This window comes from Plodia interpunctella, chromosome 28 (genome assembly GCF_027563975.2).
Source record: "Plodia interpunctella isolate USDA-ARS_2022_Savannah chromosome 28, ilPloInte3.2, whole genome shotgun sequence".
Taxonomy (NCBI): Eukaryota; Metazoa; Arthropoda; class Insecta; order Lepidoptera; family Pyralidae; genus Plodia; species Plodia interpunctella.
In genome coordinates, this window is record NC_071321.1 from 3739141 (window position 1) to 3767126 (window position 27986).

Genomic DNA, 27986 nt, shown 5'->3' on the forward strand with positions numbered 1-27986 from the left:
ATTGTCAACATTGAATTTTGTGTCCAACTTTGCCAACCAGTCCGTAAGTTATTGAATTGTGAGTAAGCCCGCATTAGACTTAATTATAAGAAAAATGCTAACACTTAATTAACACATTACATAAACTTAGGCATTACGTAACAAGTAAATCTTAAACGAATGTGTTGGTGAAAGTATATTATGAAAACAATAAAAGGTCTTTTGGCGAAATATGAGCACAATTTGTATTATAAGAGGTTTAATTCTTTATTCAAAATTATGTTGAAATAGTCACACCTACAACTAGGTTATTCACAAGTCTCGTCAAAAGACCTAATCTAACAAACAAACAAACGACTGAATATCCGGCTAAAATAATAAACAATTCGGTATATAAATATACTTATTGAACATTGAAATCGGTTTTTGTTAACTGTCAGGTTTTTAGGATATGCTAGAAATTATAAAACAAGAAAGTAACTATATTATTGATAAACGCCTAGTAAAACTATACATTATAAATAATTAAACCAAAACTCTTGTGTTTATAATATTAATTAACGTTAATTTCGCCAAAACAACACATTGTTTAACAATGAAATTTCAAGATACATTGTTGCAATTTTACAAGCACTACCAAATCCAAAAGATCTCTTTACAAAACCTAAATCATATTTAAATTTATACTAAGGAAGCGTATTTATTTTGGAACAAAATTTTTAAAATGTACAATAGTCCGCGCTGATATAAGCTATACCATCCATATATTCGAATTCATTTAACTTTTCAGGGATTCTCCCAAACTTAGCTAAACGATTATTTATTATTGGACATAAATCTTTCGTTCGTTGATTTAATTTGGTATATAAATATGTTTCGTCAATATTTTTTTTTGTTGCGTACGCTCTGTAAGCTCCGACTAATTGTAACCTAACCTACATTTTGATACATTTTCTAGCGATTGATAACATTCGGCACATAAGCATCGTGCTATTTGCGACCACAATCTCATGAACACAGGATCCAGATTTGAATGGGCTGGGAATATTATTTTAAATTGGGTTTTATAATTCGTAACCACCATTTCAATTCAGAAATAAATCATTAGAAAAACGTTTTACACAACCTTACGACATATAAACTCCATGGACACAATGATAGTATCGTCAATATATATCAAAGTGCTACCCATAAAAATATGCCGGAATTATTATTATTAATTTTAAATAAGCATTACTTTATGTGTATTTGTATTTATCCAAAAACTTTAAAACAGCAGTAGCAGTAAATCAAAAAGTTATCTATTTTATTTAATTTAATGGTTTAAATTACCAACGAAATTTGGCTATAATCGTATATAGTATCCATCGACCCAATTTTATTTCCCATTTAAAGGAATGTTACAAATAGAGGAACTCAAATTTAGATTTCACTAAAAATAAAGGTAGCTATTCTAAATAGCTTTAGAAATGGACAAGACTAAAGGAAGAATTTGTTAGAAATTGAGCGTCTTTGATATATATTTATTATCAACATTTATTTAAAAAAAAAGACGTATATCTCTACAAATACAAATACTTTACACGACACGATAGAAAGAAATGCCATTGTTTATTTAAAAGCATTTGAATTTATCAGTGATATTTCTGTGAAAACTATTCAACCGTTCAGAGCGTTGCATTAAAATATGCGCGCCTACGTCATTATAAATATTTTAACGGGACAAAATCGAGTAAATCTACATTCCTAGCCACTAACAAACCTTTCACTCCACATATCTATGTTTCAATAATCATTATTATTAATTCCTTTAAAACAATTTTACTAATAACCGTTTCTTTAACAACTGTTACGGAGACTTTTGTATTTTACACGGGTATCTATGACAAATAGTATATTATTAGATATACGATTAAATCTGACTAGTATTATGGGCTATTGTTTGAGCTTCCAAACGAATAACTAGCGAATTTGTTTGGAAGAAAATGATTCTACTATAAATAAGCGATTGATAAAAACATGGAGGTAACAATTTCTCCATTCATTAGATTTTACATTAGCCTAACAAGTTTTTGCGTGCTTTCTGATTATTTCTGTTAGATGCGGTGCTCGTCAAATATTGTAATAAACATGGAATAGTGAAATAGTTAAATGTATTAATATCACTGTGGTCTTTATCAATTTCAAGAAATAAAAAAAAAACCAGTCAGCATATATATTTATTTAAAAATGGTTGATCTTAATGATAACGATAGCCCTACACATCCAACAGAAATAATATCTATGCAACAATATTACAAATACAATGCGATAACAGAATAACTGCTTCGGACTCGAGATAGTCGTTGAGCTGTTAAGGTACAAAATGTCTGGAATCACCATTACTTATTTTTAACAATTAGTAACAGAACTATCTTAATTGCCTAGCGCTTGGGAAGTGAAAACGATCGAACGTTATCGAACGAACTTCAGGATCAATTGTGTTACTTTTAGGATGGAATCGAATCTTATAAACACTATGTACACTTGCCCAGTGTAACTTTTATCATCGTAATTACAGTCAATATTATTGTGAAAGCCTGATTGTGCTACCTATATAGCAAAATAGACTATATTCAAATTGATTCTAGTGTTCGTCCTACAACAAACGATATAAAGGAAGCAAATATGACAGCCCCGAAAGCTTATATTGAAGACAAAATATTCCTAAACGTATTTATTTGCCGTTCTGATCTTAATCATAAACCTCGACACATTACTGGACTAATTATAATGTCTAGATTTACGTTAGTAGCCATCACCGGAACAATCCATTTTTAATATAATCCAGTAGTATTATCTTATAACAGTAAACATTATTAGTGTCAAGTTTGACATGCCCGTCATTTTGCAACAAACGTCAAAACGAGTTGAAATGTCAAAAAAAGTTCGCAGCGCATAATGAAGAGATCCTATTGGGTGCTGTCAGACTGGTTTGGCTGCATCAGGCTATGGCTAAAAGGCGAAAAACGCGAGTTATGAACTCCAAGATACGCCTCCATACGGTACGAAGCGTAGTTGACTTGGAAAATAGAAATCTCCACAGAAGGAACACCGTCGTCAGTTGAGTTAGAGTGTGGACTATGTGTAACCTGAAAATAATTTTAGTACACACATTAAACTGGACAGAAAAGAAGACAAACGCAGAAGTATTAGATCTACTAAACGAAAAAATAATCTTATTAAAAGATACAGAGTCAAAGCGGGGAAAAATGTCTGGCCATCTTTATGACGTGATAATTTCACGAGAATGACACTCATGAAACGTATGCAATAAGACAAATTAAACGCAGTAGATCCAAATCAATGTATGTCGACACCGAAGCCCATAGACGATGCAACATCTTTTGGAGAACTACCCGTAGAGTTAGAGTACCAACTTTAGGAAAAGCCATGGCAGGTAGCACATTCCATAAAGTCGAAATGGTCGAATACGATGATGATAGACCTAACTCACCGTCTCAACACAGCCCTGGACTTGGGCAGCGTGTCGGGGCTCTCCTTGAAGAGGAACCTCCTGATGCCGAGCACGTAGGACTCGATGTACGCGTCCCAGTCGATGTTCCGCACGTTGAAGTCGAAGATCCGCCGGTCGTCGGCGGACAGCGCCGCGCACAGCGCCTGCACGTTGTCGTCTGAGAACGCCCACTGGCGCGTCGTGAAGTATTCTAGACATGCCGCCGCTTTCTCCAGCTTGTTTTGCACTCTGACCATTCTGGAATTATGGACAACATGTTGGGGGTTCTTTTTTCTATGAATGATATATCGTTATACTTAATGCTAAGCATTGTCTACCAGTTCACCTTTGGGATAACGAGAGAATGATTGTAAAATGTAAAAGTATCAAACTGACTGATCTATAATAAGTGTGTAAATGCAATACGAGTGTTTGTGCTGTTTGTGTTGAACAAATATTTACAAATATTACTTAGTACAACCTAACTATGTGACCTAGTGTCATATACAGAACATACACCTTACACAACCTTACAGAATTTACACAATCTTTTTATAACTATAATAATAATAACAAATTATTTCAGATTTCACCATAATTTGTTAGTAACAATTGTTCCTTAATACCTATCTAGTGTTAGTAAATATATATAGGGACGAGAACAATCACTTTGCGGTGCAAATAGTAGGCAACACCTGAATAGCTGTAGGATGATGACTATGTAGGAGCTTTTCCGGTTCAGTTACCTACATAAAACAACAAACATACCCCAGTCATTTAACATCGGAGTCCAGGCCTACGCCTATCTACTTTTTCTGCTCTATTGTGCACGCTCTTCAACTTAAGGTTGATCATCCTTAAGGCTGAGAGTCATTGACAAGAAATGTAGAAAGACTAAAGACAAGAGATCGTGAAACAGGCTTTAGGCTTTTGCCCAGCATTAAAGCATCATCGAGTTCAACACTCTCATCTTAATATGTTCCCGATTGCATTCGCTGGAGTTTGCTCCAGCGTATCTGCGTTATAATTCAAAGATTTGGCTATGGTTTTACAACTGCCTGTCAACTCTTCTTTGGGAATTGGTTGTTAAACAATAATACAGGCTTTACTAACACAGGCTTTCCACCCGATGCTCTTGAAACCAGATCCATCACAATAGCCGGTGCCTTGTGCTGCAGCAGTGATAGAACGTTGTGCTTTAGCCGGTTGTTGGTGATGTCGCCGCCGGGATACCATACCACCTCACCTGGAATCGTTGAATTGAATTTAAAACCCATAAACTATTACGATAAGGGATGACGACAAGTGGCGAGCAATAGAAGTGGTTGGAAGGGTTGGAAGAAAGGGGAGGATTTGCCTAGCAGTAGGATTTAACAGCTACATGTATAAAAAAATATTAAGTACAAGCTTTTGCCCGCGACTTTACCTGCGTTTATTTCGTGCGTCCGCTCATAACCTATTATTATCGCCATCTCGGGTTCTGAGCAACGTGTCGCGATGAAACCTATACCAGATTTTATACATAAAGTTCCATCCAATAGTTTTATACAGTAGCGCGAACATACAAGTTTTATTATATATTTTATTAGATAAAGAAAAAGAGGGAGATCGAGAAATTGATATATTACATGATATGAAGGAGTTAACTATAGCTAAAATAAAAATTACTATACTCACTGAACGGATGTTTCCGCATGTATTTGAAACTTGTCTTGACAAATCTTTGCCACGTGATTGGATTCTGTTGGCCTGTGCAGCAGTTATACACCACCACGCCTTCTCCTCTGTAAAATATCCATAAATAGTTAGATTAATATTACGAGATTAAATTGGTATTTGTTACTCAATCTCTCATTTTTTTTACAAGAAACAGACATAACAGTATTCTTACTGGAAATAGAAGACTTTCTTGACAGTAAACAGAAGTACTTTCTGTTTACTGTCAAGAAAGTCTACAACATTTGTTAATTGACCTCTCGGAAAAATGTTTGCGGTGAAGTTTGTTGCGCCACTTTTTCTTCATCTGCGCTGTGGAAATCAATCAGCACTAGACTTAGTTTTAAGTAAATTGTTGACGTCAACAAGGAATGTACCTATATTATCATAAGATGAATAAAGAAATTAAATTTTGAATTTGCTGCTTACTTAACACTAGATGGCGCTAACTGCATCCTAAAACATGATATCAAAGTTTCCTAAATCTCATCATCTCAAATGGGTCCGCCACGTACAGACGATTATGTACAGTCCGCCACTGAGAAATCTGACCCGCCCGCGATTCGAACACCATCTCTTAGGGGGTCAGATTTCTTTGTGGCAGACTGTACATGCTCTTACCAAATTCCGTCTAAATACCAACCACTAACACTAGATGGCGCTAACATCATTCTAAAACGCGACATGAAAGTTTCCAGAGCCTCACCGTCTGAGATGCGTCCGCCACGCGCACACGATCATGAGGTTGATGACGGTGTCGACGGGCACGAGGTCGGCGACGCGCGCGCCGGAGCCGAGCATGCTGCGGAACACGCCCTTGCCGACCGCCGCGATAATGCCGTTGGGCCCGTTCCAGTTGTCCACCCATCCTTTCACTGGCTCTCGCACTGACGAGAGAACTGAAACAGAAAAGACGAAATTCTCTTGACTTTATTCTCCCTGGCACCGCGGGAGCGCGATTCTCACGCAGTATAATTTCATTACGTCAGTTTTCGTCATTTTTTTCTGAAGGTTTCATTTTTCTTTTGTATAAAAATAAGTAAGTACCTTTTTTTACTTAAGTTTCTATTTTGTAAGTTTTATATCTACACTGTTATGTTGAGTGAACGCGCATCAATCGGCCGGACTAATCGTGTGAAAATTCGCTTAAAACCATCGAAAGAAATTGGAGAAAATTGATGTTTGTGATCGTCGATTGCGTGATTCGAGGTCAGCAGGCCTACCATCGACTTTTACAGAATGATTCCAATGCAACTCAGTTCAATTTAGCAACCTAAAATGCATCGCATTCATACAAAAAAATAAGTCGATGGTACGAATTTGTGATGCAGATCAGTTAAGGTCGTAAAATAGATCGCGTTAAGAGATGATGGTAAGCACACACTATGTTTAAATAAATAATAAATTAACTCACCGATGGATGGCCGCACAATCGCTACAGGTAAGTTTCCACACTCCTTTATAAGCATGTCCTCTGCCAATGCCTTTGTGAATGTATACGTGTTAGGCCTGTCTCCTGGAAAGCCAAAAAGAAATGAACAAAATCATAATATTATAAAGGTACATTAAATATGCTACAAAAGGGTACCACTCAGCTTGTGCCGTGACGCTGATTTTCAGTGATACCAAACAAGATGGCGCTACCAGAAAAGAATTTACAAGATAAATACGCGAAACATAAAGGCAATAATATTTTATCTGAATAACAATCAAGCTCAGTTTCTTAACAAAAATTCAGGCGCAAAATCATTTGTGTTTGCTTTTGATCTTTATCATAATCTTTACCAATTAAGTCCTAACACCCAGTTGTCAGCAGCGTTAGCAGCATCTGCACCGTCATCACCAAGTGCTCGGGGTGTTCGGGACACAGTACCATACTAACCATTTTCTGTATTCGAATCTGAGGCCATACCACTGTTTCCATTTCCACCATATATATGTTCACCGTAGCGTTTATGTCCAGTATATTCCCAGATTTATCTCAAAAAGTACGGCGAGTCCCCCTGCAGAGATGTTTTTGATCCTTAAGATAATGCATTTGCTTCAGATCTGATATCATCTTACCAACTAAGTCCGTCGTGATCCCGTCCACTCATCGTCAGGCAGCGTCTGCACCAGCGACACATGATCAGAGCGCGGGTGCCTACATTCTATCTGTTCTGGCTTCGAACCTGAGACCTTTTTTGACCACTGGACCACTTCTATTCCCAACATAGATTACACCCAATATTTTCCCAGGTTCTTACTAAAAAAGTTGTTTTTTATTTACTTTAACATAATCTTACCAACTAAGTCCGGCGTGATCCTGTCCACCAGGTCGTCCGGCAGCGTCTGCACCAGCGTCACCACGTGCTCGGGGTGCGCGGGCGGCGCGTACACTGTCTCCTCCACGCGCTCCCGCTCACAGTTGCAGTATGCTGTTGACACGTGGACCAGGGCCTGAAAACAGTAAAATCACGTCAACATCTGCTATAATATCGTTAACGTTGAAAATTTTATCGTTAAATTGCGTATTTATAAGATCCTTTCTGACTTCCCTGGCTACATTTAGATTTTTGGGTTATGAAACAACAATGGTGTTTCTTAATAAACTTGTATTTGATAAATTACGATTCCGATTACCTTACCCAATTACCAACATTGGTTTGATCTATTTCATTAAACTTTTCTACTATTGCGTGATTTATTAATAACCAAGATTTTCTATTTCAATACCTAAATGATGATTTTTTTGACGCAATAAACGTTATTTAATTAAATACGGATCAAAACAATTGAACTATGTAATTGCTTTCCCTTTTGTGCTTCTGCGGCACACAGATGCATGCTTAGGTTTAGGCAAAGTCTAAAATATTTTTTTCTAAATCATTATATGTCACTGAATGTATGTGTAATACAGACGAACGAATAAATATTTTTATCAATCTATCTAAATAAGCTCCGGAACGAACAGCACGATGGATTACCTCCAGGCCTAGCATACGATGGCACAGCTGGACCAACTGCTGCGTCCCCAGCATGTTGATCGTCACAGATAGCTTCAGTTTCTCGTCGAACTTCACCGTCGCCGCCGAATGGAACACCACTGATACCTGAAACAACCAATGAAATAAATATGTACAAATTTTTATTCCACCTTCCATCACTCAAACTAATTGGTGTCTGGCCTTATTTTAATATCGCGACTGTGAAGACCACGTCTCGAAATTTCGACGGCGTATCTCCACTTAGAAATGGGTTACAGAGAGCTGCAGATGAAGATTTATTGTCATCAGAAAAACTCATCTAGAAAAATATCAGAGGGCTCCCCTCGTTGGGCGCTAATTTTTATCATATTACTTAATATATTATCGTCAAAACTAAACTTGTATACAAGATTTTAGCTCAATCGGTTGAAGATATCAGTTTTAAAATTGATTTGCAAGATTCCACCCGAACAAACATACTACAATTTAACATTAAAATTCAAAATTATATATTAGGATGATATACATCACTTATTGACGTCGAAAATGTATTTAAAAATAAATCTAAAGGCGGGTCCGATGCGCCACGTTTTGAACAGAACATTGTTCAAAAACATAATTTTGTCGTTTTAATTTGTTTTTGAACAAATTTCTGTTCTAAACATGGCGCAGCGGACCCTGCTTAACGTCGAATTCCAAAGCACAGCTCAAGAAGCGGCGCAACAAACTTCACCGCAGCCTTTTCTCCAAAGACATATAAATGAACATTTTGCAAATGTAAACATCATAAGTACCTTCTGACACAGCATGGCCTGATCCGCCGGACTTATCCCGAGCTCTGGCTCCGTGATGTCTCCAACGATCGGTACTATCTTGCTTAACTCCTGTGGCCGCTCTTTTCGTAATGTTTCAAACAACTGGAAGGATCAAAACGTACCTCTGTAGGGTCGTAGTCTAAAAAAACTAAAAATTAAAACTGAAACGTAATAAAACACGGTGATGGATGTAAGGCGACTGCGTGTAGCGGAGATGAGTATGCTTCGATGAATGTGTGGAGTGACAAGGATGGATAAGATAAGGAACGAATGTGTGAGAGACAGTCTCAAGGTAGCACCAATCAAAATTGAAAAATAACAAAAAGGTTGTAAAGGTTATGGATTTTAAATTGAATGGGAAAAGAAGTAGGGGCAGGCCGAAGAAGAGGTGGATTGAGTGCGTCACGCAGGATATGGCTAAAAAGGAAGTAACAGATCGTTTAACATCAGACAGGGAGAAGTGGAGACTGACATGCCGTACCGACCACACATAAAGTGGGATAAGGGTAGGCTGATGATGATGACGTAATAAAAGACGACAATTAATTGTAATTTCAATAATCATCTAATTTCAGAGCGAGAGTTCCTTCCATCGCTCTCTCTCCATAGCTAATTACTTCACTCCTTAATAATGTCACTTGATCAATTTTATTTAATACTTATTTATATTCTTTCTCACATCTGAGGTTACTTCCAAATAGGAGCCCAGGATCCTCTTTCTTATTTCTTCTCTACTTAGCACTTAAATGTTCACCAGTAACTGTAGCATTCCCAAGGAGGGTAGATATCAGACAGGCACCGAGTTTAAAATACACAGCCGAATCTTCAAAGTTTTGAGGTTATTTTCACGATGTTTCTGACTTCGCGGCATCACAGTTCCGAATGCAATCATTCACAGAAGATGATGAGATCTTATGAGCGAAGCGAGCATTCTACTTGGGACAAAAATATTTTTTTTTTGTATGTATGTATGTTTGTAATAACTTTCGAACCGTTACTTGGTCCGATTTTTAATGAAATTTAAAATGTATGTACGATCTGTCAATAGAATTTTTAAGTTCGTGCGGCATCAAAATCGGTAAACGTCGTTTTTGAAATATTCACATTTTTGTAAACCAAACTCACCAAAATTTGTTGTGTACGCGAGGTCCAAGTTCGTGGCGAACAACTAGTGATGATAATGACAATAAAATTATAAATATGAAAATATAAAGATCACTAGTAACTTGCTTTTATAACTGAGCTGCGTGCGCGCCGCACTCGGCACAACAATATATTATAAAGCTACCTACATATTAGCGCTCGATGTTGAATGTGTACGTTCAAACCTAATTATTTGGTTTTTGTACACTGCTAGCAGTTAAGTTTATAATAATGCGTGTTGAAATATATTATATATATATATATAGTGACTCACTGGTGACTGTGTTAGCTCCGTGAGTCTAGACGCGACGTCCTGTCCACGCTTCGGCCGCATCAAGAGGTAGATCTTTTTGATTTTAGGACAACTGCGCAGGAGTTTTTCAACTAACACCTGAAATTCATAAACATTAATTGAAATAAAATCTGTCATGGGCATTAGAAGTATTATTCAAATATCCGAACAAGATATTGGAATTGGTAAAAAGTGTCGCTGCAAAAATTCACAATGAGGGCAAATCGACAATAACACTGTTCAAATTAGTTTCTTTCGGCATTTCTTCTCAGCAGTGGTCGTTCCGAAATGCCAGTAGTTTGTAGCTTGTGAGAAATAGCTATATATATATATAAAAGTTGACGAAAAAAAGTGCCTGTGAAGGTCTAATTTCTAAATAAATGATTTGAATTCGAAATATGTATTTCGAAGTTAATTCTTTGTTTAGTTGTGGATTGCTGATCGTCGAGCAAGGATTAGATGACAAAACGTTATTGCGATGAGCATAGACCTGATGTTGCACTCAAGATCGGCTTCCGACGAGCGAACTCCTCAACGGTTTGAATGGGCATGATTTTTGTGTCACACATTGAATGTAATAAGATCTCTCTGACAACAGTAATAGCTTGTGTCGTTGTGTTAAATGTAATTTTTATATTAAAAAAAAAATTAACATCATTGTTTGGCTAAACGATGGATCCATAAAATTAAAAAGCGGCCAAGTGCGAGTCGGACTCGCCAATGAAGGGTTCCGTAGCAGCAAGTAACATAACATAAAAGTTCTTGTTGATCGATTTTTGTATATTTTCATATTTGCTTTGATTGAATGAAAGGTAAATTGCGGTTTATGACGCATAAAAAGAAACTACGGACTAGATCTCGTACAAACCAATTTTTTGTGGAAGTTTACATAGTAATGTACATCACATATTTTTTGAGTTTTATCATTCTCTTATTTTAGAAGTTACAGGGGGACGACGACACATTTTACCACTTTGGAAGTGTCTCTCGCGCAAACTATTCAGTTTAGAAAATAATATATTAGAAACCTCAACATTATTTTTGAAGACCTATCCATAAATACCGCACACGTATGGGTTTGATTGAAATTTAGTTTCAGTTCTAAGTATGGGGACCCCAAAATTTATTGTTTTTTTTTTTCTATTTTTGTGTAAAATCTTAATGCGGATCACAGAATACATCTACTTACCAAGTTTCAACAATATAGCTTTTATAGTTTCGGAAAAAAGTGGCTGTGAAATACGGACGGACGGACAGACAGACATGACGAATCTACAAGGGTTCCGTTTTTGCCATTTGGCTACGGAACCCTAAAAAGTGAACTCACCTTCCCCATGAAGCCCGTGCCGCCGGTCACAAAAATCGACTTGTCCGCGTAAAACTCCGCCACAGGCAGATACTCGGCGCCCTGGAAACCGACGCAAGACGCCATCTTGGTTTCCAAATTATCTCAAAGTGAACACCCTTGCATGTGAGACCGTTTCAGCAGCCGGTTCTGTCATACATTATTCCTTTTATCTGTAACAAGATTGCAATTAATTAGTGACATTTTTCAATAATCTCACACCCAAATTTCGCACAGAGCTGATAGACGAAACCTTCAGAACAACTATAGCATTGCCAAAGAGGGTTGACGTCAGGCAGGCGGCCGGTTGTGAAACCATAGTCAAATAAAAGTGGAGGTAAGCAGACCCTGGGCTCCGACGCTCAATGGAAGGAAAAGGCCGGGAAAACGCTCAGATAAGAGAGAGATAGACGAAACCTTAAGAAGTAACTACTTAACTAGAAGGCTACTTTTTTATATGGATTTACGCGAGCAAAGCTGGAGCGGGCTGCTAGTAAATTATAATCTGAAATGTCTAACGTAACAATACCTGAAATTCTAACCTAGCAACCTAGCGCTGCTTCGCATGGTATCATTTACATACGTAAGCATAAACATTCGGGCATAAAATGTCTCAATAACAGTGAAAACTGCATTAAAATCCGTTGCAAGATTTAAAATAAATAAGCTAAGAAACAGACAGACGTGGTAGGCGACAAGTGGAAAAATATGCACATTTTTACATACATAAGAACCCTGGAAAAGCCAGTTTAGTACAAAAAATATGGGAATTAAGGTAATTTCATACGACGGTAAATAGCTATCACAAGGTAATTTAACGCAACGAGCGCCTAGTCCCTTCACTTAGCAAATACGTAAGACACAGAAAATGGCAAATATTTGAGCGTTTGATTTAGATTTTTGTCTAAATTTTAGCGCCATGGCTATAGAATATAAAATTCTGTAGCTTAGATTTGGGAAATAGTAACTCAGTCTGAAAAATAAACTTATTTTTACATTTATAACCTTGTTTCCAGAATTAATAGTTAGGTTTGTTAGTTACAGTGACCTAAACAATGCTAGCATAACAAAATAAAATAAAAATTTCAAGCATATGGCAGCCTATTCTGAAGCTAACCCAAATTCTTTCTCTCATATAATACAACTACAAAAATATGCTAGTCATATGGAATGACGACACCGAAGAAGGATCTCTCCTCCTTATTAACCAGATGGTTAAAACGTCACGTTTGTTGGTCTCTATTTTATAATCGTGGCTTCGTGGCGCCTCTGCCTCACGGCTGATTAACCAAACCTAAGCTGGATTATTACGTAAAAGGGCCGATGTAACAAAAGATTATGACATAAACTGAGTTTCAAATAAGGAGTTATCGCTTACCGAATTCAAAATAACAAAAAATATCCCAAACCCACAAACGTCAGAGCGATTCAGTTTGCGGCACCATGTGCACCAAATATGAACCTCACTTTCGGGGTCATTTTGTGTGAATAACTTGATAACTAATTGTTCAATTCGTTTTCACTAATTTTTCACATAAATTGTCTTTACTTTTTTGACAAAATATATATGTTAATTTTATGTCTTTTTAGACATGAACGTCCATTCTTTTCGTTTTTGCTGTCAACCGAGGTTATGTCGTCAGGATTAAAATGTTTGTCAATAAAACCTTTTTTGACACAAATCGATTGATCCATAGTGTAAATATATAAGTTTTGTGAATAGGTTTGAGTGTCTTTTCCGTTTCGTACGTGAATTAATATGCAGCACCATATTTATTAATTTATTTACATTAATATAGAACTCGAATACATACATAAAACCTAAAACATTATACTTCTTTGGCAAGTCAGTTACCGCAGTGTCCACCGCCGCCGCCATGTAAAAATGACGTATTTGTCCTGTCATAAAACAAAACGCAAATAGCGTTCTAGCGTTATTGCCTTTAATTTTGTACAGGCGTTAACTTTAAGTTTACGACTGTAAATACGATATATATTATATCGTATTTAATTTATCAGCAGTAACATAGCCGTGTATTTGCAATGAATTATAAAAAAAAATGTGAAGTGAAGCAGTGGTAGTGTTGTTGTAAAAAACATTTGTGATGAAGCGATGATTGAAGTTCCCAGGTTTGAATCCTACTCAACATGATTTTGCAAATAGGTACTAATCTGACTCATGTGTAGTAGTTTTCATAGACCACCACTTTCTCCCGGCGAAAGAAAACATCGTGACAAAACCAGCATAAGTACTACTCGAGTATTTAGTTCACTAGTGTGTATGCGACTACTGCCCTCTATGGCGGGATTCGTAACGTGTCAGGTACCTCTAGGCGACACGAATAAAATCAGACACAAGTATTAACAATAACACACTTGATAAAAAAGATTAAGACGAGCAAAAAAACACGACTCTAATGACATAGCTACTCCAATTTTTTATACAAATATGACCCAGATCTTTTACAAACACACCGACACGACGTTTCACCGTTAAGATAAGTAGTCCAGTAATAGTAGTCCTTGGAGAAATGGCTGCGGTGAAGTTGGTTGCGCCGCTTCTTCTTCACCTGCGCTTTGGAAGCCGGCAGTAGACTTAGTTTAACTAATTTTTTGACGTCAAAAAGTGATCTATATTATCTTAAACAAAGAATTTTGAATTTAGTTGAGAAATTTTTATTTTGATGACTATTCGAAAGCCCTTATGTTATTAGAAACACCAGTAAAAAATACTGTAATAACGACAAGGAATTAGTACTAATTCTGATTGATTTTGGAAATGATTGCTTGCTTGCTCATGAAAATTGACGGATCGTAATGACAGCGCGGCAGCAGCGGTCGCAGCGCACTGCGAATACCATTCATTATCACGTCTATTTACCATGGTATAGGCAGAGACCGTCGTCTCAAAAAGCTATATATCGTTATATACGACTCCTAAATCTAAAATTACGGTATCTTCAGCGTACACTCGGCGCCGGCCGGCGGCACCAGAACGCTTCTCTCAATAGGACCTTCAGACATCTTGAACAATATACCGCTCTGCCGAGGTTCGTTCCACCTGGGAGCCCTTATATATATATATATATATATATATATATATATATATATATATATATATATATATATATATATATAAGCAGTAACGGTCGACGTGGCGACCAACTGCAAGTATGCTTCGATAAAAGTATGACTAAGATTGATTATAACCTGCTTTATCGTTTATATTGATAGTTTATCATTACAAGAAGTGTCTATATATACTCGTATCGTAACACGTCAGTGTGTTCCTTGACTGATAAACACAGTTGATTCATCTATCATTGTTAACAATCCTGTCATATATAAATGTCCAAAGTTATAGTTTTTATCTTAGAGACGTGCCAAAACACTTAATTCACGTTACACCATGGATTTAAATTCAAATCATTTATTCAGAAATTAGAACTTCACAGGCACTTTTTCTCGTCAATCTTTATATTTATAGTTATTTTACACAAGCTACAAACTACTGTTAATAAGTACTTCGTAGAAAGTACCTACTAATTCCATGCGTTACACACATTAAATGTCAAAAGTTTTATTTTTTAACTTAGAGACGTGGCAAAAACACCTAATTCACGTTACACACATTGTCATTTTAGATGCATTGATCTGCGCATGCGACGATTATTTTTATCTGCCCCGTGACCCGTCGGATCAAGACCAGAGCGAATGGGTAGACAATTAATTGTAACGCGCAGCGCCACCATCAAATGTTTATCAATTTCTTTGAAATTGTAGCGATAACTAAAAAAGATGTCACAGGAGATTATGCTACACTCGATAAAGTATTTTATTAAATAGTATTATACTTTTCCATTATCTATATGTACTATTATTATAAAGAGGTAAGCGTTTGTGAGTTTGTATGTTTGAAGCGGATAATCTCCGAAACTACCGAACCGATTTCAAAAATTCTTTCACCATTAGAAAGGTACATTATCCAAGATTGCTATAGGCTATATTTTATCTCAAAATTCCCACGGGAGCGAAGCCCCGGGCCACATCTAGTAGGAGATATTGAAGAAAAATAATCATAAGGAGTCTGTATCATATGGGACTAATGGAAACCAAAACAATTTGTTTTAGAATTTTTGCCATTCTGTCTAGCGCATCACGCAAAAAACTACTAGATGGAATTGGATGCGGTTTTTACAATTATATAGCGGATAGTCTAACTTAAAATCTGGTATAGGTTTCATCGCGATACGTTGCATAGAACCCGAGATATAGACAATAATAATTTATGAGCGGACGCACTAGATAAACGCGAACGCGAATCTTCGGTCAAAAGCTAGTATAGAATAAACTTAATCTGGTAATAATTTTGACATGGGGCTTTGAAGAAATGATTATTGCTTTTTCTAAAAGTCGGCAACGCACCGGTAACCCGTTGTATCGGGTTGCTGTCCATGGGCTGTGGTGTTTGCTTACCATCAGGCAACACGCATGCTCGTTTACTTAGTATTCTATTTTAAAACTTAACCATGACAAATTCAATGTACATTACTGGTTTTTCTTTGCGGCAATAGAAAGCATACAATCTACGTAATGTAACTGTGTACTTACGTTGATTCGGGTCGGCATACGATAGTTCCTAGATATCTGGTCAGAGGTTTCGACCCAAAATAATGCACTTTTATGTCAATAAAGTTGATTTACTAGACAGGAAGTCGTAAAATCTGCGAGATTTGCATAAAAATCACATATTTTATGACCATACTAGCTCATTCCCGCGGCTTCGCCCCGTAATTTATCTGCGAAAGACTTTCGCATTTAGATATAATATTAGCATGGAAGAATATTATAGATATCTCGGGTTCTAATCGAAGATTATGCTATGACTTATTTGCAAATTTCATCAAAATTGGCCAAGTAATTTTTGAGTTTAATCATTACAAACGAAAAAATCTTTCCTCTTTGTAATATTAGTATGGATTTGGTTTAAAAAAGTTGACAACCCTACGTCCACTGCAGAGAGTCTTTGACGGGGCTTTCTCTTCGATCGATAGCGCTCAAGGTCGGTCATTGACCTCTAGGACGAGCTATATTTTGTCTACTAATCGTTGCCCGCGACTCCGCCCGCAGTTGAAAGTATATTGTGTTACTGTGGTTATTGCGATGAGAGTATTTTCTTTATGTTGAAGCGAATGTGCAGCGCCTAGACGAACCATTACTCATTACATAGCTTTTGTGTTTGTAACTGTTTAAAAAAATATAAAAATTTTGTTCAGGTGAAACGCAAAGATATATTACAAAAACTCTTTTAAACGAAGATTCTACACGAATCTTATAGACATAAAATAGACCGATTTTAACTTTAAAAATGACAAAGTAAGTTTGTCACCTCTTCACGCTCTATCTACTCAACCAATCTTCTTGAAATTTTGCATACATGCAGTTTGAAGTACGGAGAAGGACATAGGGTACTTTCATACTGGTAAAATAACTGTTCCCGTGGGAAAATCATGCGGACTATGCCGCGGGCAACAACTATATTCATCATCTTATAAAATACTTTCATTCCACATGTTTTTATAGAATAAATTTTCCGAATGCATGAGTTTGCGTGATTCAAATAAAGAGCTGACGACTTTCTCTGTCAATAGTGCGCCTGCGCATGACTCAGAGTGCAATCGGCAAGGATGATATGCGTGAATTACAAAACAACAATAATAAAAATAATTTTTGTTAATTAAAGTATTTGGTGAAAAGTCTGCGGTGAAGTTTGTTGCACCGCTTCTTCTTCACCTGGAACTTTTTCATTCATACTTAGTATTCATGAATAGCATTTAATTTATAAAAATAATAACTAAATAAATAAAATAAATAATAAATTAAATTAGAACTAACAAAATTAAACATTATAATAAAAATTTAATATTTACATATAAATATTAGACCCGGCAATTCGTTGCCTTGAGGTAATGTGCCCAGACAGCTTACAGCGTTGCCACGTCGCGTCGTAGGCAATGCTGATTCGCTAGGCGAATTTGAGAAAACAAAGCTTTTATTTAAAAAACTAGCTTTTGCTTTGCCCGCATGAATTTCCCACGGGAACATTTACTTTTCCGGGATGAAATGGTACCCTATGTCCTTCTCCGTACTTCAAACTGCATGTATGCAAAATTTCAAGAAGATTGGTCGAGTAGATAGAGCGTGAAGAGGTAACGAACAAATTTACTTTTGCTTTTGTAATTTTGGTTAAGATTGGACTTTCGCAAAGACTTTTTAATGTTAATATGTAAGTAATTCTCTTAATACAATACGATCTTAAAATATTATACACTAAATTTATGTTGCATTTTAATAAAATATTGTATAACATTATGTAACTGTGTCAAGTTAAGAAGCACGCAAAATTTAACCGATGAAAGTAGCCCGTACAGAATGAAAGTTCTACTTTCGCCTGACTCACGCTTGGCCAAACGGATTTTAGACTGCTTTGACTCGCGTATTTACTTGGCAAGGTCAATAGGGACCCGAACTAGGTATAAAAACGATTAAAATAAAAGCTTTTATATGCATAGTTAGGTGTTAGTCTATTCTATTATTATAAAGAAGTAAGCGTTTGTATTTTTGAGACGGGTATTCTCCGAAACTACCGACGCAATTTCAATTTTTTCAAAATTCTTTCACCATTAGAAAGGTACATTATCCAAGATTGCTATAGGCTATTATGTATTATGTAATATCTAGTATCCAATATTATGATAAAATTTATTTAAATGAGTTAACCTCACCGCTACGTTGCGCTCCGTTGTCAATCGGCGGAACAACGCAGAAATTGTATTAAGTTTCGACGTACTCGTATGTCTATTATAGAAATGGACAACGGAGCGGTAACGTACTGTGATGACGAAACGGAGCTCGACATAGCAATGGGACCTGGCTCTTAGGAATCGAGAAAAATAATCCCTCTCTTACAAACTAGTAACAGATATTTTTGGCCACAAGGAAGAATCAAAATGAATTAATTCACTGGCCAATAAACTTATATAACTATTTCACAAATAAAACAGTTGTTTAATGTGACCACAAATGTATACTTTTTATCGCATAAACTATTTTGTCCTATTGTTTTGGCATACAATATTTTGGCATAATAGGTCTAAGGCATAATTGATTTTTAAACGGTGTTGGTGGTGATGGTGGTAATCCCACTCGTGCCACATGAGTTTGTATACCAATCTGACTCATGTGTAGTTTTCATCGACCACCACTTGCTTCCGGTGAAGGAAAATATCGTGAGGAAACCTGCACACTGGTTGATTCTTATTAACTTGTGTGTGAAATTGAGAAGGCAATGGCAAACCACTCCATTAATAATGCCAAGAAAGTTGTTATGTGTGTTTAATTCCACGTAATGACCACGACCCTCAGCCCTGAGGAATACGACAATGAAGAGATAATTTATTTTTGGCATACGGGTAAATGTGGCATAATTAACTTTTAGGTTAGGTTAGGTTAGGTTAGTTATGGTTCAAATTGTATATATATTTATTTATATACATAAAAAACCTAAGCTACTATATACATGCAGCTAAAATAAATTAAAACTAATAAAAACAAATTTAAAAAAAAAAGAATTATTTATACCTATAATATATTTACAAAAATGCCAGTCCCTGCAATTCGTTACCTTGAGGTAGCGTGCCCAAAAGGCTGAGAGCATTGCCACGTTGGATGGCAATGCTTAATCTCTGGCCGAGGTATATGCCAGCCTTTTGGTCATCTCAAATTGTAAGAAAGTTATGCTTAAAAATCATTATGCCATATAGTACAGCACGCTGTGTTACATTATGGCTTAAATTTTTATGTTTATAGATAGCGAAAGTGAGTTTGCTTATTTGTTAATACCCCACGAAGTATCTGCTCAACCAGTCTTCTTGAAAATTTTCATACATGTAGTATGAAGTATGTAAAATCACATTGTGGTATGTTTTGAAAAATCAATTTTAAAACAGAATGAATGGGTGACAAAATTATATGATGTTTCCAAGGACTAATTCCTTGGAGGTACTACCATGAAGTTACCTACTATTCCATGTACCTACAAATTTACTACTATAAATGACGACCTCGGTGGCGCAGTGGTAAAGTTCTTGCCACTGAACCGAGAGTTCCCGGGTTCGATCCCCGGTCGGGGTCATGATGGAAAATGATCTTTTTCTGATTGGCCCGGGTCTTGGATGTTTATCTATATATGTATTTGTTATAAAATATAGTATCGTTGAGTTAGTATCCCGTAACACAAGTCTCGAACTTACTTTGGGGCTAGCTCAATCTGTGTGATTTGTCCTAATTTATATTTATATATTTATATTTATTCCATGGATGTTTAAATATAAAAAGAAATAAAATTAATCATATACATCACAGAAAATGAACAAAATGTTAATATTACAGAGGTACATTAAATATGCTACAAAAGGGTACCACTCAGCTTGTGCCGTGACGGAGAGCCATGACGCTAATTTTCAGTGAATTTTCACGTCTATATTTTTGAATTGATTGATTGATTCAATTACCGGAAAATGAAACATTTTTAGACCGCGAATATATAGACAAAAAATCGTATGACAACGTCACGTTTCATCCTTAGAAAAGGTGCTTTTTAGTTGTGTTATCAGTGAACGATTTGATAGATAAGGACTATAATAGCCGACACCTAAGAATATTACATAAGTATCACATTTTTATTCCTTTTTACCTAAAATCGCCAGCCATTTGAGCATGACGAAGTCGCCTTTATAATATTAGTGGTGTGGGGTAATCAATATGACCGGAATATCCCTATACCAGCTTTTACAGCTGAGAAAAACGATAGAAGTTCAAAAATAAAACAAATAATTAATCCTTATTCTTACATAAGTAATACAAAACAAAGTCTTCTCCCGCGTCTGTCTGAATGACTGTCTGTTCGCTATAAACTCAAAAACTAGAGCACGGATGTTCATGCGGTTTTCACCAATAGATAGTGTGGTTCCCGAGGAAGGTTTAAGTGTATAATTTATTATACTTTTACCCGAGCAAAGCCGGGACGGGCCGCTAGTTAAAAAATAAAAGAAAAAAAATACAAAATTTATGACATACGTCATAATAATATAACTTATTGTATACTATAAGTAAAATATGATTTTGAACATAGAAGTTACATTTTTGTAAATTAGGCTAACCCTGTAAAAATTATTGTATGAGTGGTAATAAAATAAATAAATAAAATAAAAATATTTAGTCAATTTTTTTCCGAAAAAAAAGGACATCATTGCCACCCGACAATATTATATAAGGCTAAAATATTTTATCAGTTTATTTTTTTTTATCTACATATTTATTTACCTGTCTACCGGGAAGTGGGTCAATATAACACGTGATTAATTCGATAACAGAACAAGCGAACATAATAAAAAATATATAAAAAGTATTTTCAAAATCACAACATGAAAACCTCTGTTTAACTTGTAAATGAAAAATACAGAAGATTTTTGATGTACACACCAAAATTTGTAATTTTACACATTATATTCACGATTTTATTATATACGGGGGTTGACAGAGGCTTTTGATTAATAAACCATAAGTACAGGAAAAGTTTTCTATTTAAATCTGAATTTACGTTCAGAGCACAGAATGAGTAGAATATTATTCTGTTTTTTTAAATATATATATTATCTACCCATAATTCATTTTTACATTCAGCGCACATAATACCTATTTTGTTATATTATTCTGGTTAAATATTTATATTAAAATTAATTCCAGACAGGCTAGAATTGAGGATCAAACGCGGTCAATTTATTAATATATTTTTTTTAAATATAGCGGCGTGCATGACACTAAATATATATATTTTTAAAACCTTATAAATCAACAAATAAAAAAACTTACCTTCGAAAAATTCAAATCGTGCGTCAAATAATTTCACTATTCACTTTTAATAGCTAAAAAAACTATTTTTTGTTTTTTTTTTTATTTTTATTTATAGAATTTATGAAAATATTTTACACAACTGGTGATGTCGTCAAAATACTAAAATAAAAACGTACTATACTTTATTATTATTTAAGTACTGGCCATCAGACCGCGCCTGTCAAATTATATATATTTTTTAATTCAAAAACACGTCACTAAAATAGTTGCACAATTTTCACGAAATGACGTTTAATCCCGACGGGTCCAGTTTAATGACTGATGGTACTTCGCCATAACTATCAGTGAAAAGTGAGAGGTGCAGTGGCGGCGGATCTATCACCAAGCTGAGTAGGCTAAGGCCGTGGGCGGCTGTTTTTCGGGGGTGGCAAAGTAAGTGCGATCTTGTTAGCACTTTTCGAGTGTGTTAATTGCTAACACTGGTGTCAGATTATAATCAAGTCGCCTAAAGGCATCTGACATGACTTCTACGACTCTACAGCGTCTAGTAGGACTACTATACATGAGTCAGAAAGGTATAAAACTTACAATTAGAGTAGAATTCGACCTTTCGATCACAGGCGAACGGTTTTAACCACATGACCATCACTGCTTGATTAATTTAGGCTTAATCATTAACAGACTAACTATTTATTATTATTATTAATTAATAATTATCAGACCCCGGTCGGGTCATGATTGAAAATGATCTTTTTCTGATTGGCCCGGGACGTATATATATATATATATATATATATATATATATATATATATATATATATATATATATATATATATATATATATATATGTATTTGTTATAAAATTAGTCTCGTTGAGTTAGTAGTCTCGAACTTACTTTGGGGCTAGCTCCATCTGTGTGATTTGTCCTAATATATTTATTTATTTATTTATATATTTTCTGGGAATTTAGATAGATAAAACGTTTATTTTCTAGTACTGGACTATATAGTAATTACCAAACGATACCAGACGACTTCAACCTGTGACATAATTAAAAAGACCTTTGTTTTCTTATTACATTCATCGAAGCCGTTTTATTATGGAGAAAAAATAAAGAATATCCTTATCTGAAGCCAACATCGCGCGTGTGACACCCTTGGTGTCGTAAGCGTCCATCAACAGACTGTGGTAACCACTTCCCATCAGCTGGGACGCATATCTATTTGCTTCCTTAGTAGTATAACGAATATCTTTACTAAATAGTTATAAAAGTCATCACTATTTTCATGGGCGTCAAAAACTAAATGGCCCAATGGCGGCAAATTTGTAAATACGCCACTAGATAGCATAGAGTGAACTCTAGTGGAGCGCGTCCAATTTTACGCATACGTGTCATCAAGGCGTGTTAATATCTAATCTTATTTTACTATAAATTATGTGATTATGGAATGGCGTGTTGTCTCGCCATAAAATAGGACCATTTCATAACCTCCGGAAGAAATCGTACAAGGCGACTAAGGGACATATTGTATTTAGCTAGACTAGATAATAAGAATAGATTTTAAAAAATTACTAGATCAAAATTTAGTTAAACGTAGCCGACATTGTTCGTTTATTTACAACGGGTGTCAAAATGTATCATAAATAAATAAATATATTAGGACAAATCACACAGATTGAGCTAGCCCCAAAGTAAGTTCGAGACTTGTGTTATGGGATACTAACTCAACGATACTATATTTTATAACAAATACATATATAGATAAACGTCCAAGACCCGGGCCAATCAGAAAAAGATCATTAAGACTAAGGTAAATCTGAAAAAGATCATTTTCCATGTTGACCTGACCGGGGATCGAACCCGGGACCTCCGGTGTAGCAGTCCGGCGTGATGACCATTAGGCCAGATGTAATAAAAGTTGTCTAACTTTACAATGAGATCACAGCGACCCACATCTATGGTTCTCGACTTCAAGGGGTCAAAAAATACCTCTCTGTCTATTAAAAATAACTGCATCAAAATTATTGGCTTTGTAGATCTGAATGCCTCAATTAATTAAAGTTCCTTTTTATTAAATAATTTTATTTCTCTTCTATTTCTATCGGCTACATTTTAACGTCTTACAAATTCAAATCATTTTTCACAACAACAATGTCACTTCTTGAGATAATCATAAACAATATATTATAATAAAATATAACCTTTAAATGTGGTGGCTGTCCACTAACTTACTTATACTCAACAAAAATCCGTTGCGTAGACTTTCCAACCAACATTAAATCTTCATACAATCCAGTTGTCCAATCCATTGTTTCATTCCATTAATTATCATAATGATACTAAATATATCTATTTTATCTAGACTATATTTTTTTTCAATTCTCTGACCTTGTCAACTACCCTATAGTGTTATGAAATCAAAAATCAAAATCAAAATCAAATCATTTATTCAGAAATTAGGCCTGCACAGGCACTTTTTCACGTCATAATCTAAATTAAATGATGTTTACCAAAGCTACAAATTACTAGCATTTGGGAACGACCACTGTTGAGAAGAAATGCCGAAAGAAACTCATTCAAACAGTGTTGGTCCCTATTATGCCAGAAGGGCTTACCATTTTTTAAATATGAATGTACTATAAAGGAATAGTATATTTACATAAATCAATTCAAAAGCAATACAAATACACAAATGCACATTGGATGTAACACAAATATACTTAACACTTATATTTTCACAGCTATAACTCAAGAAATATTATTGTACAAATATTCTAAAACATCATTCAGCCATATATGAATACGTAAAGTGTCTGTTCGTCTGTGACGCTTTTAGGACTAAATTGCTAAGCTTGATTTTGATGAAATTTAAATTAATATTACAAGACACGAAATCAAGTATTGGCTAGTTTTTATTATACCGCCTTCCGACTGGCTGTAGTACCTACACCCTTCTGGGAATGCTATTGTCTATCAACTGTCTAGGCTCTCCGTGTTCCGGGTTTCTTCCTGTGTTATTGACCGTCGGAGCTCGGAAGGCCTACCACGAAACATACAAAAATACGTAGCGCGTTACTAATATCTATATACAGTCTCTTTTTCCCATATCATGTACGCAACGTGTAAAAGTGTAAAATACAAAAAGAAGGTGTGGACGCAATGACTTGCTACGTGTTTTATGTTTCATGGTAGCCCCTCCCAGCAGGCCTACTATCAACTTTAACAGAATGCAAGTCCCCAGGTCTTCCATGAATTGCCTAGAGCTTTATGTCGATTACTTCCACGCGAGGGATATGGTATGGATTGTCCTATATTAGGGCGGAAACACAAATCAAATCATTTATTCAGAAATTAGACATTCACAGGCACTTTTTCACGTCAAATTTTATATTATAATAGTAATTTATCACAAGCTACAAATTTCTAAACGACCACTGCTGAGAAGAAATGCCTATAGAAACACATTTGAACAGTGTTCGTGCCCTATCATGCCAGAAGGGCTTACCATTATTGTTTCTTACAAAATGTTTTTCTAATAGTATAAATCATTTATTTGCCAACAACACAATTACTGTACAAAATAATTATATGCATAATGTAATGAGTTACTTTGGTGAAAGAAAACTTATCTATCTTTAACTTATCTATTACCCATTTTGAAGCCAATCCTTGAACTATACGTGAGTCTGTATCTCGAGGAGTATATAACAAAGTACGTAATGTACATACTTAGTTAACTTCAGTTAACTTCAGTTAACAATGTCCACGGTAAAAGAATGTGGGAGTATTTTCTGCCATCGATATTGAATGAATACCCTAACAATATTTGTGAGCAAATAATTAATTTGGAAACCAGTATAACCAAATGTAAATTAATGCTTAAGAACTATATATTAACTGAGTAAATTTGTAATGAGTTGTGACTCGCCTTACCACGTATAAACCTATATAGGTTTTTGTTGGTAGTGCTTGTATTTTTCATATAAATTATTGTAACATAAATAAAGAAATAAAAAAATAAAAAAAAAGTTAAAAAGTTATGATTGTGATCAGAGTGCTGATAAAAAAATATATGTATAAATATATGTACAACACAATTACACGTTACATTCTTCCATTTTTAGACAGAAATCCAAATCGTTCAACTATAATGCGTAGGTAGTCAAAATTGTATGGTTACCACACGGTAATTTATTTAAATTGAGGATATCCGACTATCATAGGGTTATATATAGGGAATAGAGTCACAGAATATAAATTAGGCTATGAAAATAGATGAAAGAATAGAAAATCCTACTAATTACTACTTCCTACAAATGCTACTAATATTAGGTATAAATGCGAAAATTTGTGTGGATGTAATGTGATGTGTTTGTTACTCTTCCACGCAAAATCTACTGGACCGATTGTTATGTAAATTTGGTACACGGGTAGAATATAACCTGGAATAACACATAGGGTACTTTTTAACCCGAAATCCCCACGGAAGCGAAGCCCAGGGGCGCGGCTAGTTTTTTATATTTTTAAAACTGGATCGCTAGGCACTTTCAACTGTGTTCAAAGCGCTAGATAATGACGTATAGATTTGCATGTAGTCAATGCATCTCATAGAATTACTATAATATACTAAAAGTAGTAAATAGAATTAAAATTTACTTTATTATACTCAAATAAATAAAAAAAACCGGTGAAGTGCCAGTTAGAGTTAGACTCGCGCACCGAGGGTTCCGTACAAAATTTTGATGGCTCGCGGGCGTATGCACTCATTTTATACGAAACTAATTACAAATATAACTTTTTTTCTGTGATCAAGTATAAATTACCAATTTTTGGATTTTTTCCTATATCAGCATAGTATCCCCTTACTTTAGCCCCTATTTCATGATTCTAGGTCCTCGGGAAGTACCTTGTAGGTTTTGTTTCCTCTGTGAAATCGCAAAATGCACTCATTTTGTATGGAATAAATTACAAATAACTTTAAATAACTATTTTTCTGTGATGTAACTGTAAATTACCATTTTTCCTATATCAGTACGGTATGCCCCCAACTTTTTGGCAAATTTCATGATTCTTGATCTACGGGAAGTTCCCTATTACCCTAGTACCCTGTACCCTGTTTTGATTCCCTTGTGATTGTGGTCATATTTTTTGATCACGTTAAAGTAAGTTTGTTTTTTTTTTCCAGTTGAAAGATACCGTAGACATACCAAATACCCAGGATTTGGTATAAATTTCAACTTGTTACCTAATACGCGTTCCTGAGAAAAAGGGTCTTGACCGACGGACAACGATCCTACAAGGGTTCCGTTTTTACCTTTTGAGGTACGGAAAAATAATATCATAAACAGTTCGTCGCTCCATATTCAGCTCATATTGGACCATAATGGGAGCGCAAACGAACGTTTTAATCAATGAACGCCAATTATACAACCAATTAACACAAATAATGCGTGAAATTACGCCATTTTTTACACTCCAAAATGCAGATAACAAAATCTTAAATTACATAACTTAAAACCATTGATGTAATTCGCTGGTCGGTCATTCCATAAAAAATGTGACATCCCCAAATGTCTTTGCCCCAAAATTGTTACGCGCATGCCTCAATCTCATTCAGGAATTAGATAGAGAGGAACTCATACGGGCGAAAGAGACAGCGGTATGGATTCCGAAAATCCGGGAATACCATCCCATAATGTCTTTAAATTGGCTCATTATTACATACTTACACCTAATTTCACCGAATTATATCACCGTTCCATTTTTAAAATAAACTATGGAATGCACTTGACACAAATTTGAAAATTCGAACTGTTTTTTTAATGGTATTACATGATTAACACGCAAAGAATACGGTGTCGCGCGGCCAGTTACTAGGCGTGAACACTAACTGCATTAAGTCTAGATTTTAGGTCAGAAAACTGTATAATACCAGTCAACTAAATTGATGTAGGTAAGCCGTATGTCTGGTACTTACATGTAGTAGGTGTTAGCGACGACTGTTTTATCCCCGTATGACGCGTCCAACCAGCACTTATCATCAAAAAACATTTGTTAAATGGCTAAAGTCAGATAAATTGTGATTATAAGGAGATTTGTCACACTGGTTCGGCACTGCACAGGTTATAATTTGATACTCATGTATTAATAGTACGCGCTCAACTGCTGCCGATATGTGGTGTGGTTGGAGGAATGTCTGACCGGTTGTAAATTTGTTTTTGGGATGGTATAACAAGTGAAATGGAAAAAAAATCAATTGGGAACGCGTTAGTAGACGGCCATTTTAGTAGTAGTATCTGGCTGGCTGGCTGGGTCG

General features: G+C 35.5%; 1 protein-coding gene across 3 annotated transcripts; it reads right to left on the minus strand.

The window, feature by feature from the left end:
- Positions 1 to 1523: 1523 nt before the first annotated feature.
- Positions 1524 to 27986, minus strand: LOC128681787 (uncharacterized protein). Of its 3 annotated transcripts, none has more exons than XM_053765961.2 (12): positions 27648 to 27986; positions 11735 to 11925; positions 10390 to 10506; positions 8952 to 9074; positions 8158 to 8283; positions 7477 to 7630; positions 6606 to 6707; positions 5898 to 6090; positions 5153 to 5259; positions 4589 to 4721; positions 3476 to 3733; positions 1524 to 3110 (listed from the first exon to the last, which is right to left on the minus strand). In XM_053765961.2, the coding sequence occupies exons 2-12, from the start codon at positions 11837 to 11839 to the stop codon at positions 2963 to 2965; spliced, it is 1566 nt and encodes a 521-aa protein (XP_053621936.1). In that variant the 5' UTR covers positions 11840 to 11925; positions 27648 to 27986; the 3' UTR covers positions 1524 to 2962. The 3 variants fall into 3 exon arrangements, with proteins under 3 accessions (XP_053621936.1, XP_053621937.1, XP_053621938.1); XM_053765962.1 differs by lacking the exon at positions 27648 to 27986 and adding an exon at positions 21686 to 21982; XM_053765963.2 differs by lacking the exons at positions 10390 to 10506; positions 11735 to 11925; positions 27648 to 27986 and adding an exon at positions 10098 to 10236.

Bases quoted from the DNA above. Each gene is read 5' to 3' on its own strand.
- LOC128681787 (XM_053765961.2), bottom strand. From the start codon at position 11,839: ATGGCGTCTTGCGTCGGTTTCCAGGGCGCCGAGTATCTGCCTGTGGCG. The intron at 6,091-6,605 runs GTGAGTTAATTT...TTTCTGTTTCAG, and splicing joins GATTGTGCGGCCATCCATCG to TTCTCTCGTCAGTGCGAGAG. The intron at 3,734-4,588 runs GTTAGTAAAGCC...CCATAATTCCAG, and splicing joins GCATCGGGTGGAAAGCCTGT to AATGGTCAGAGTGCAAAACA.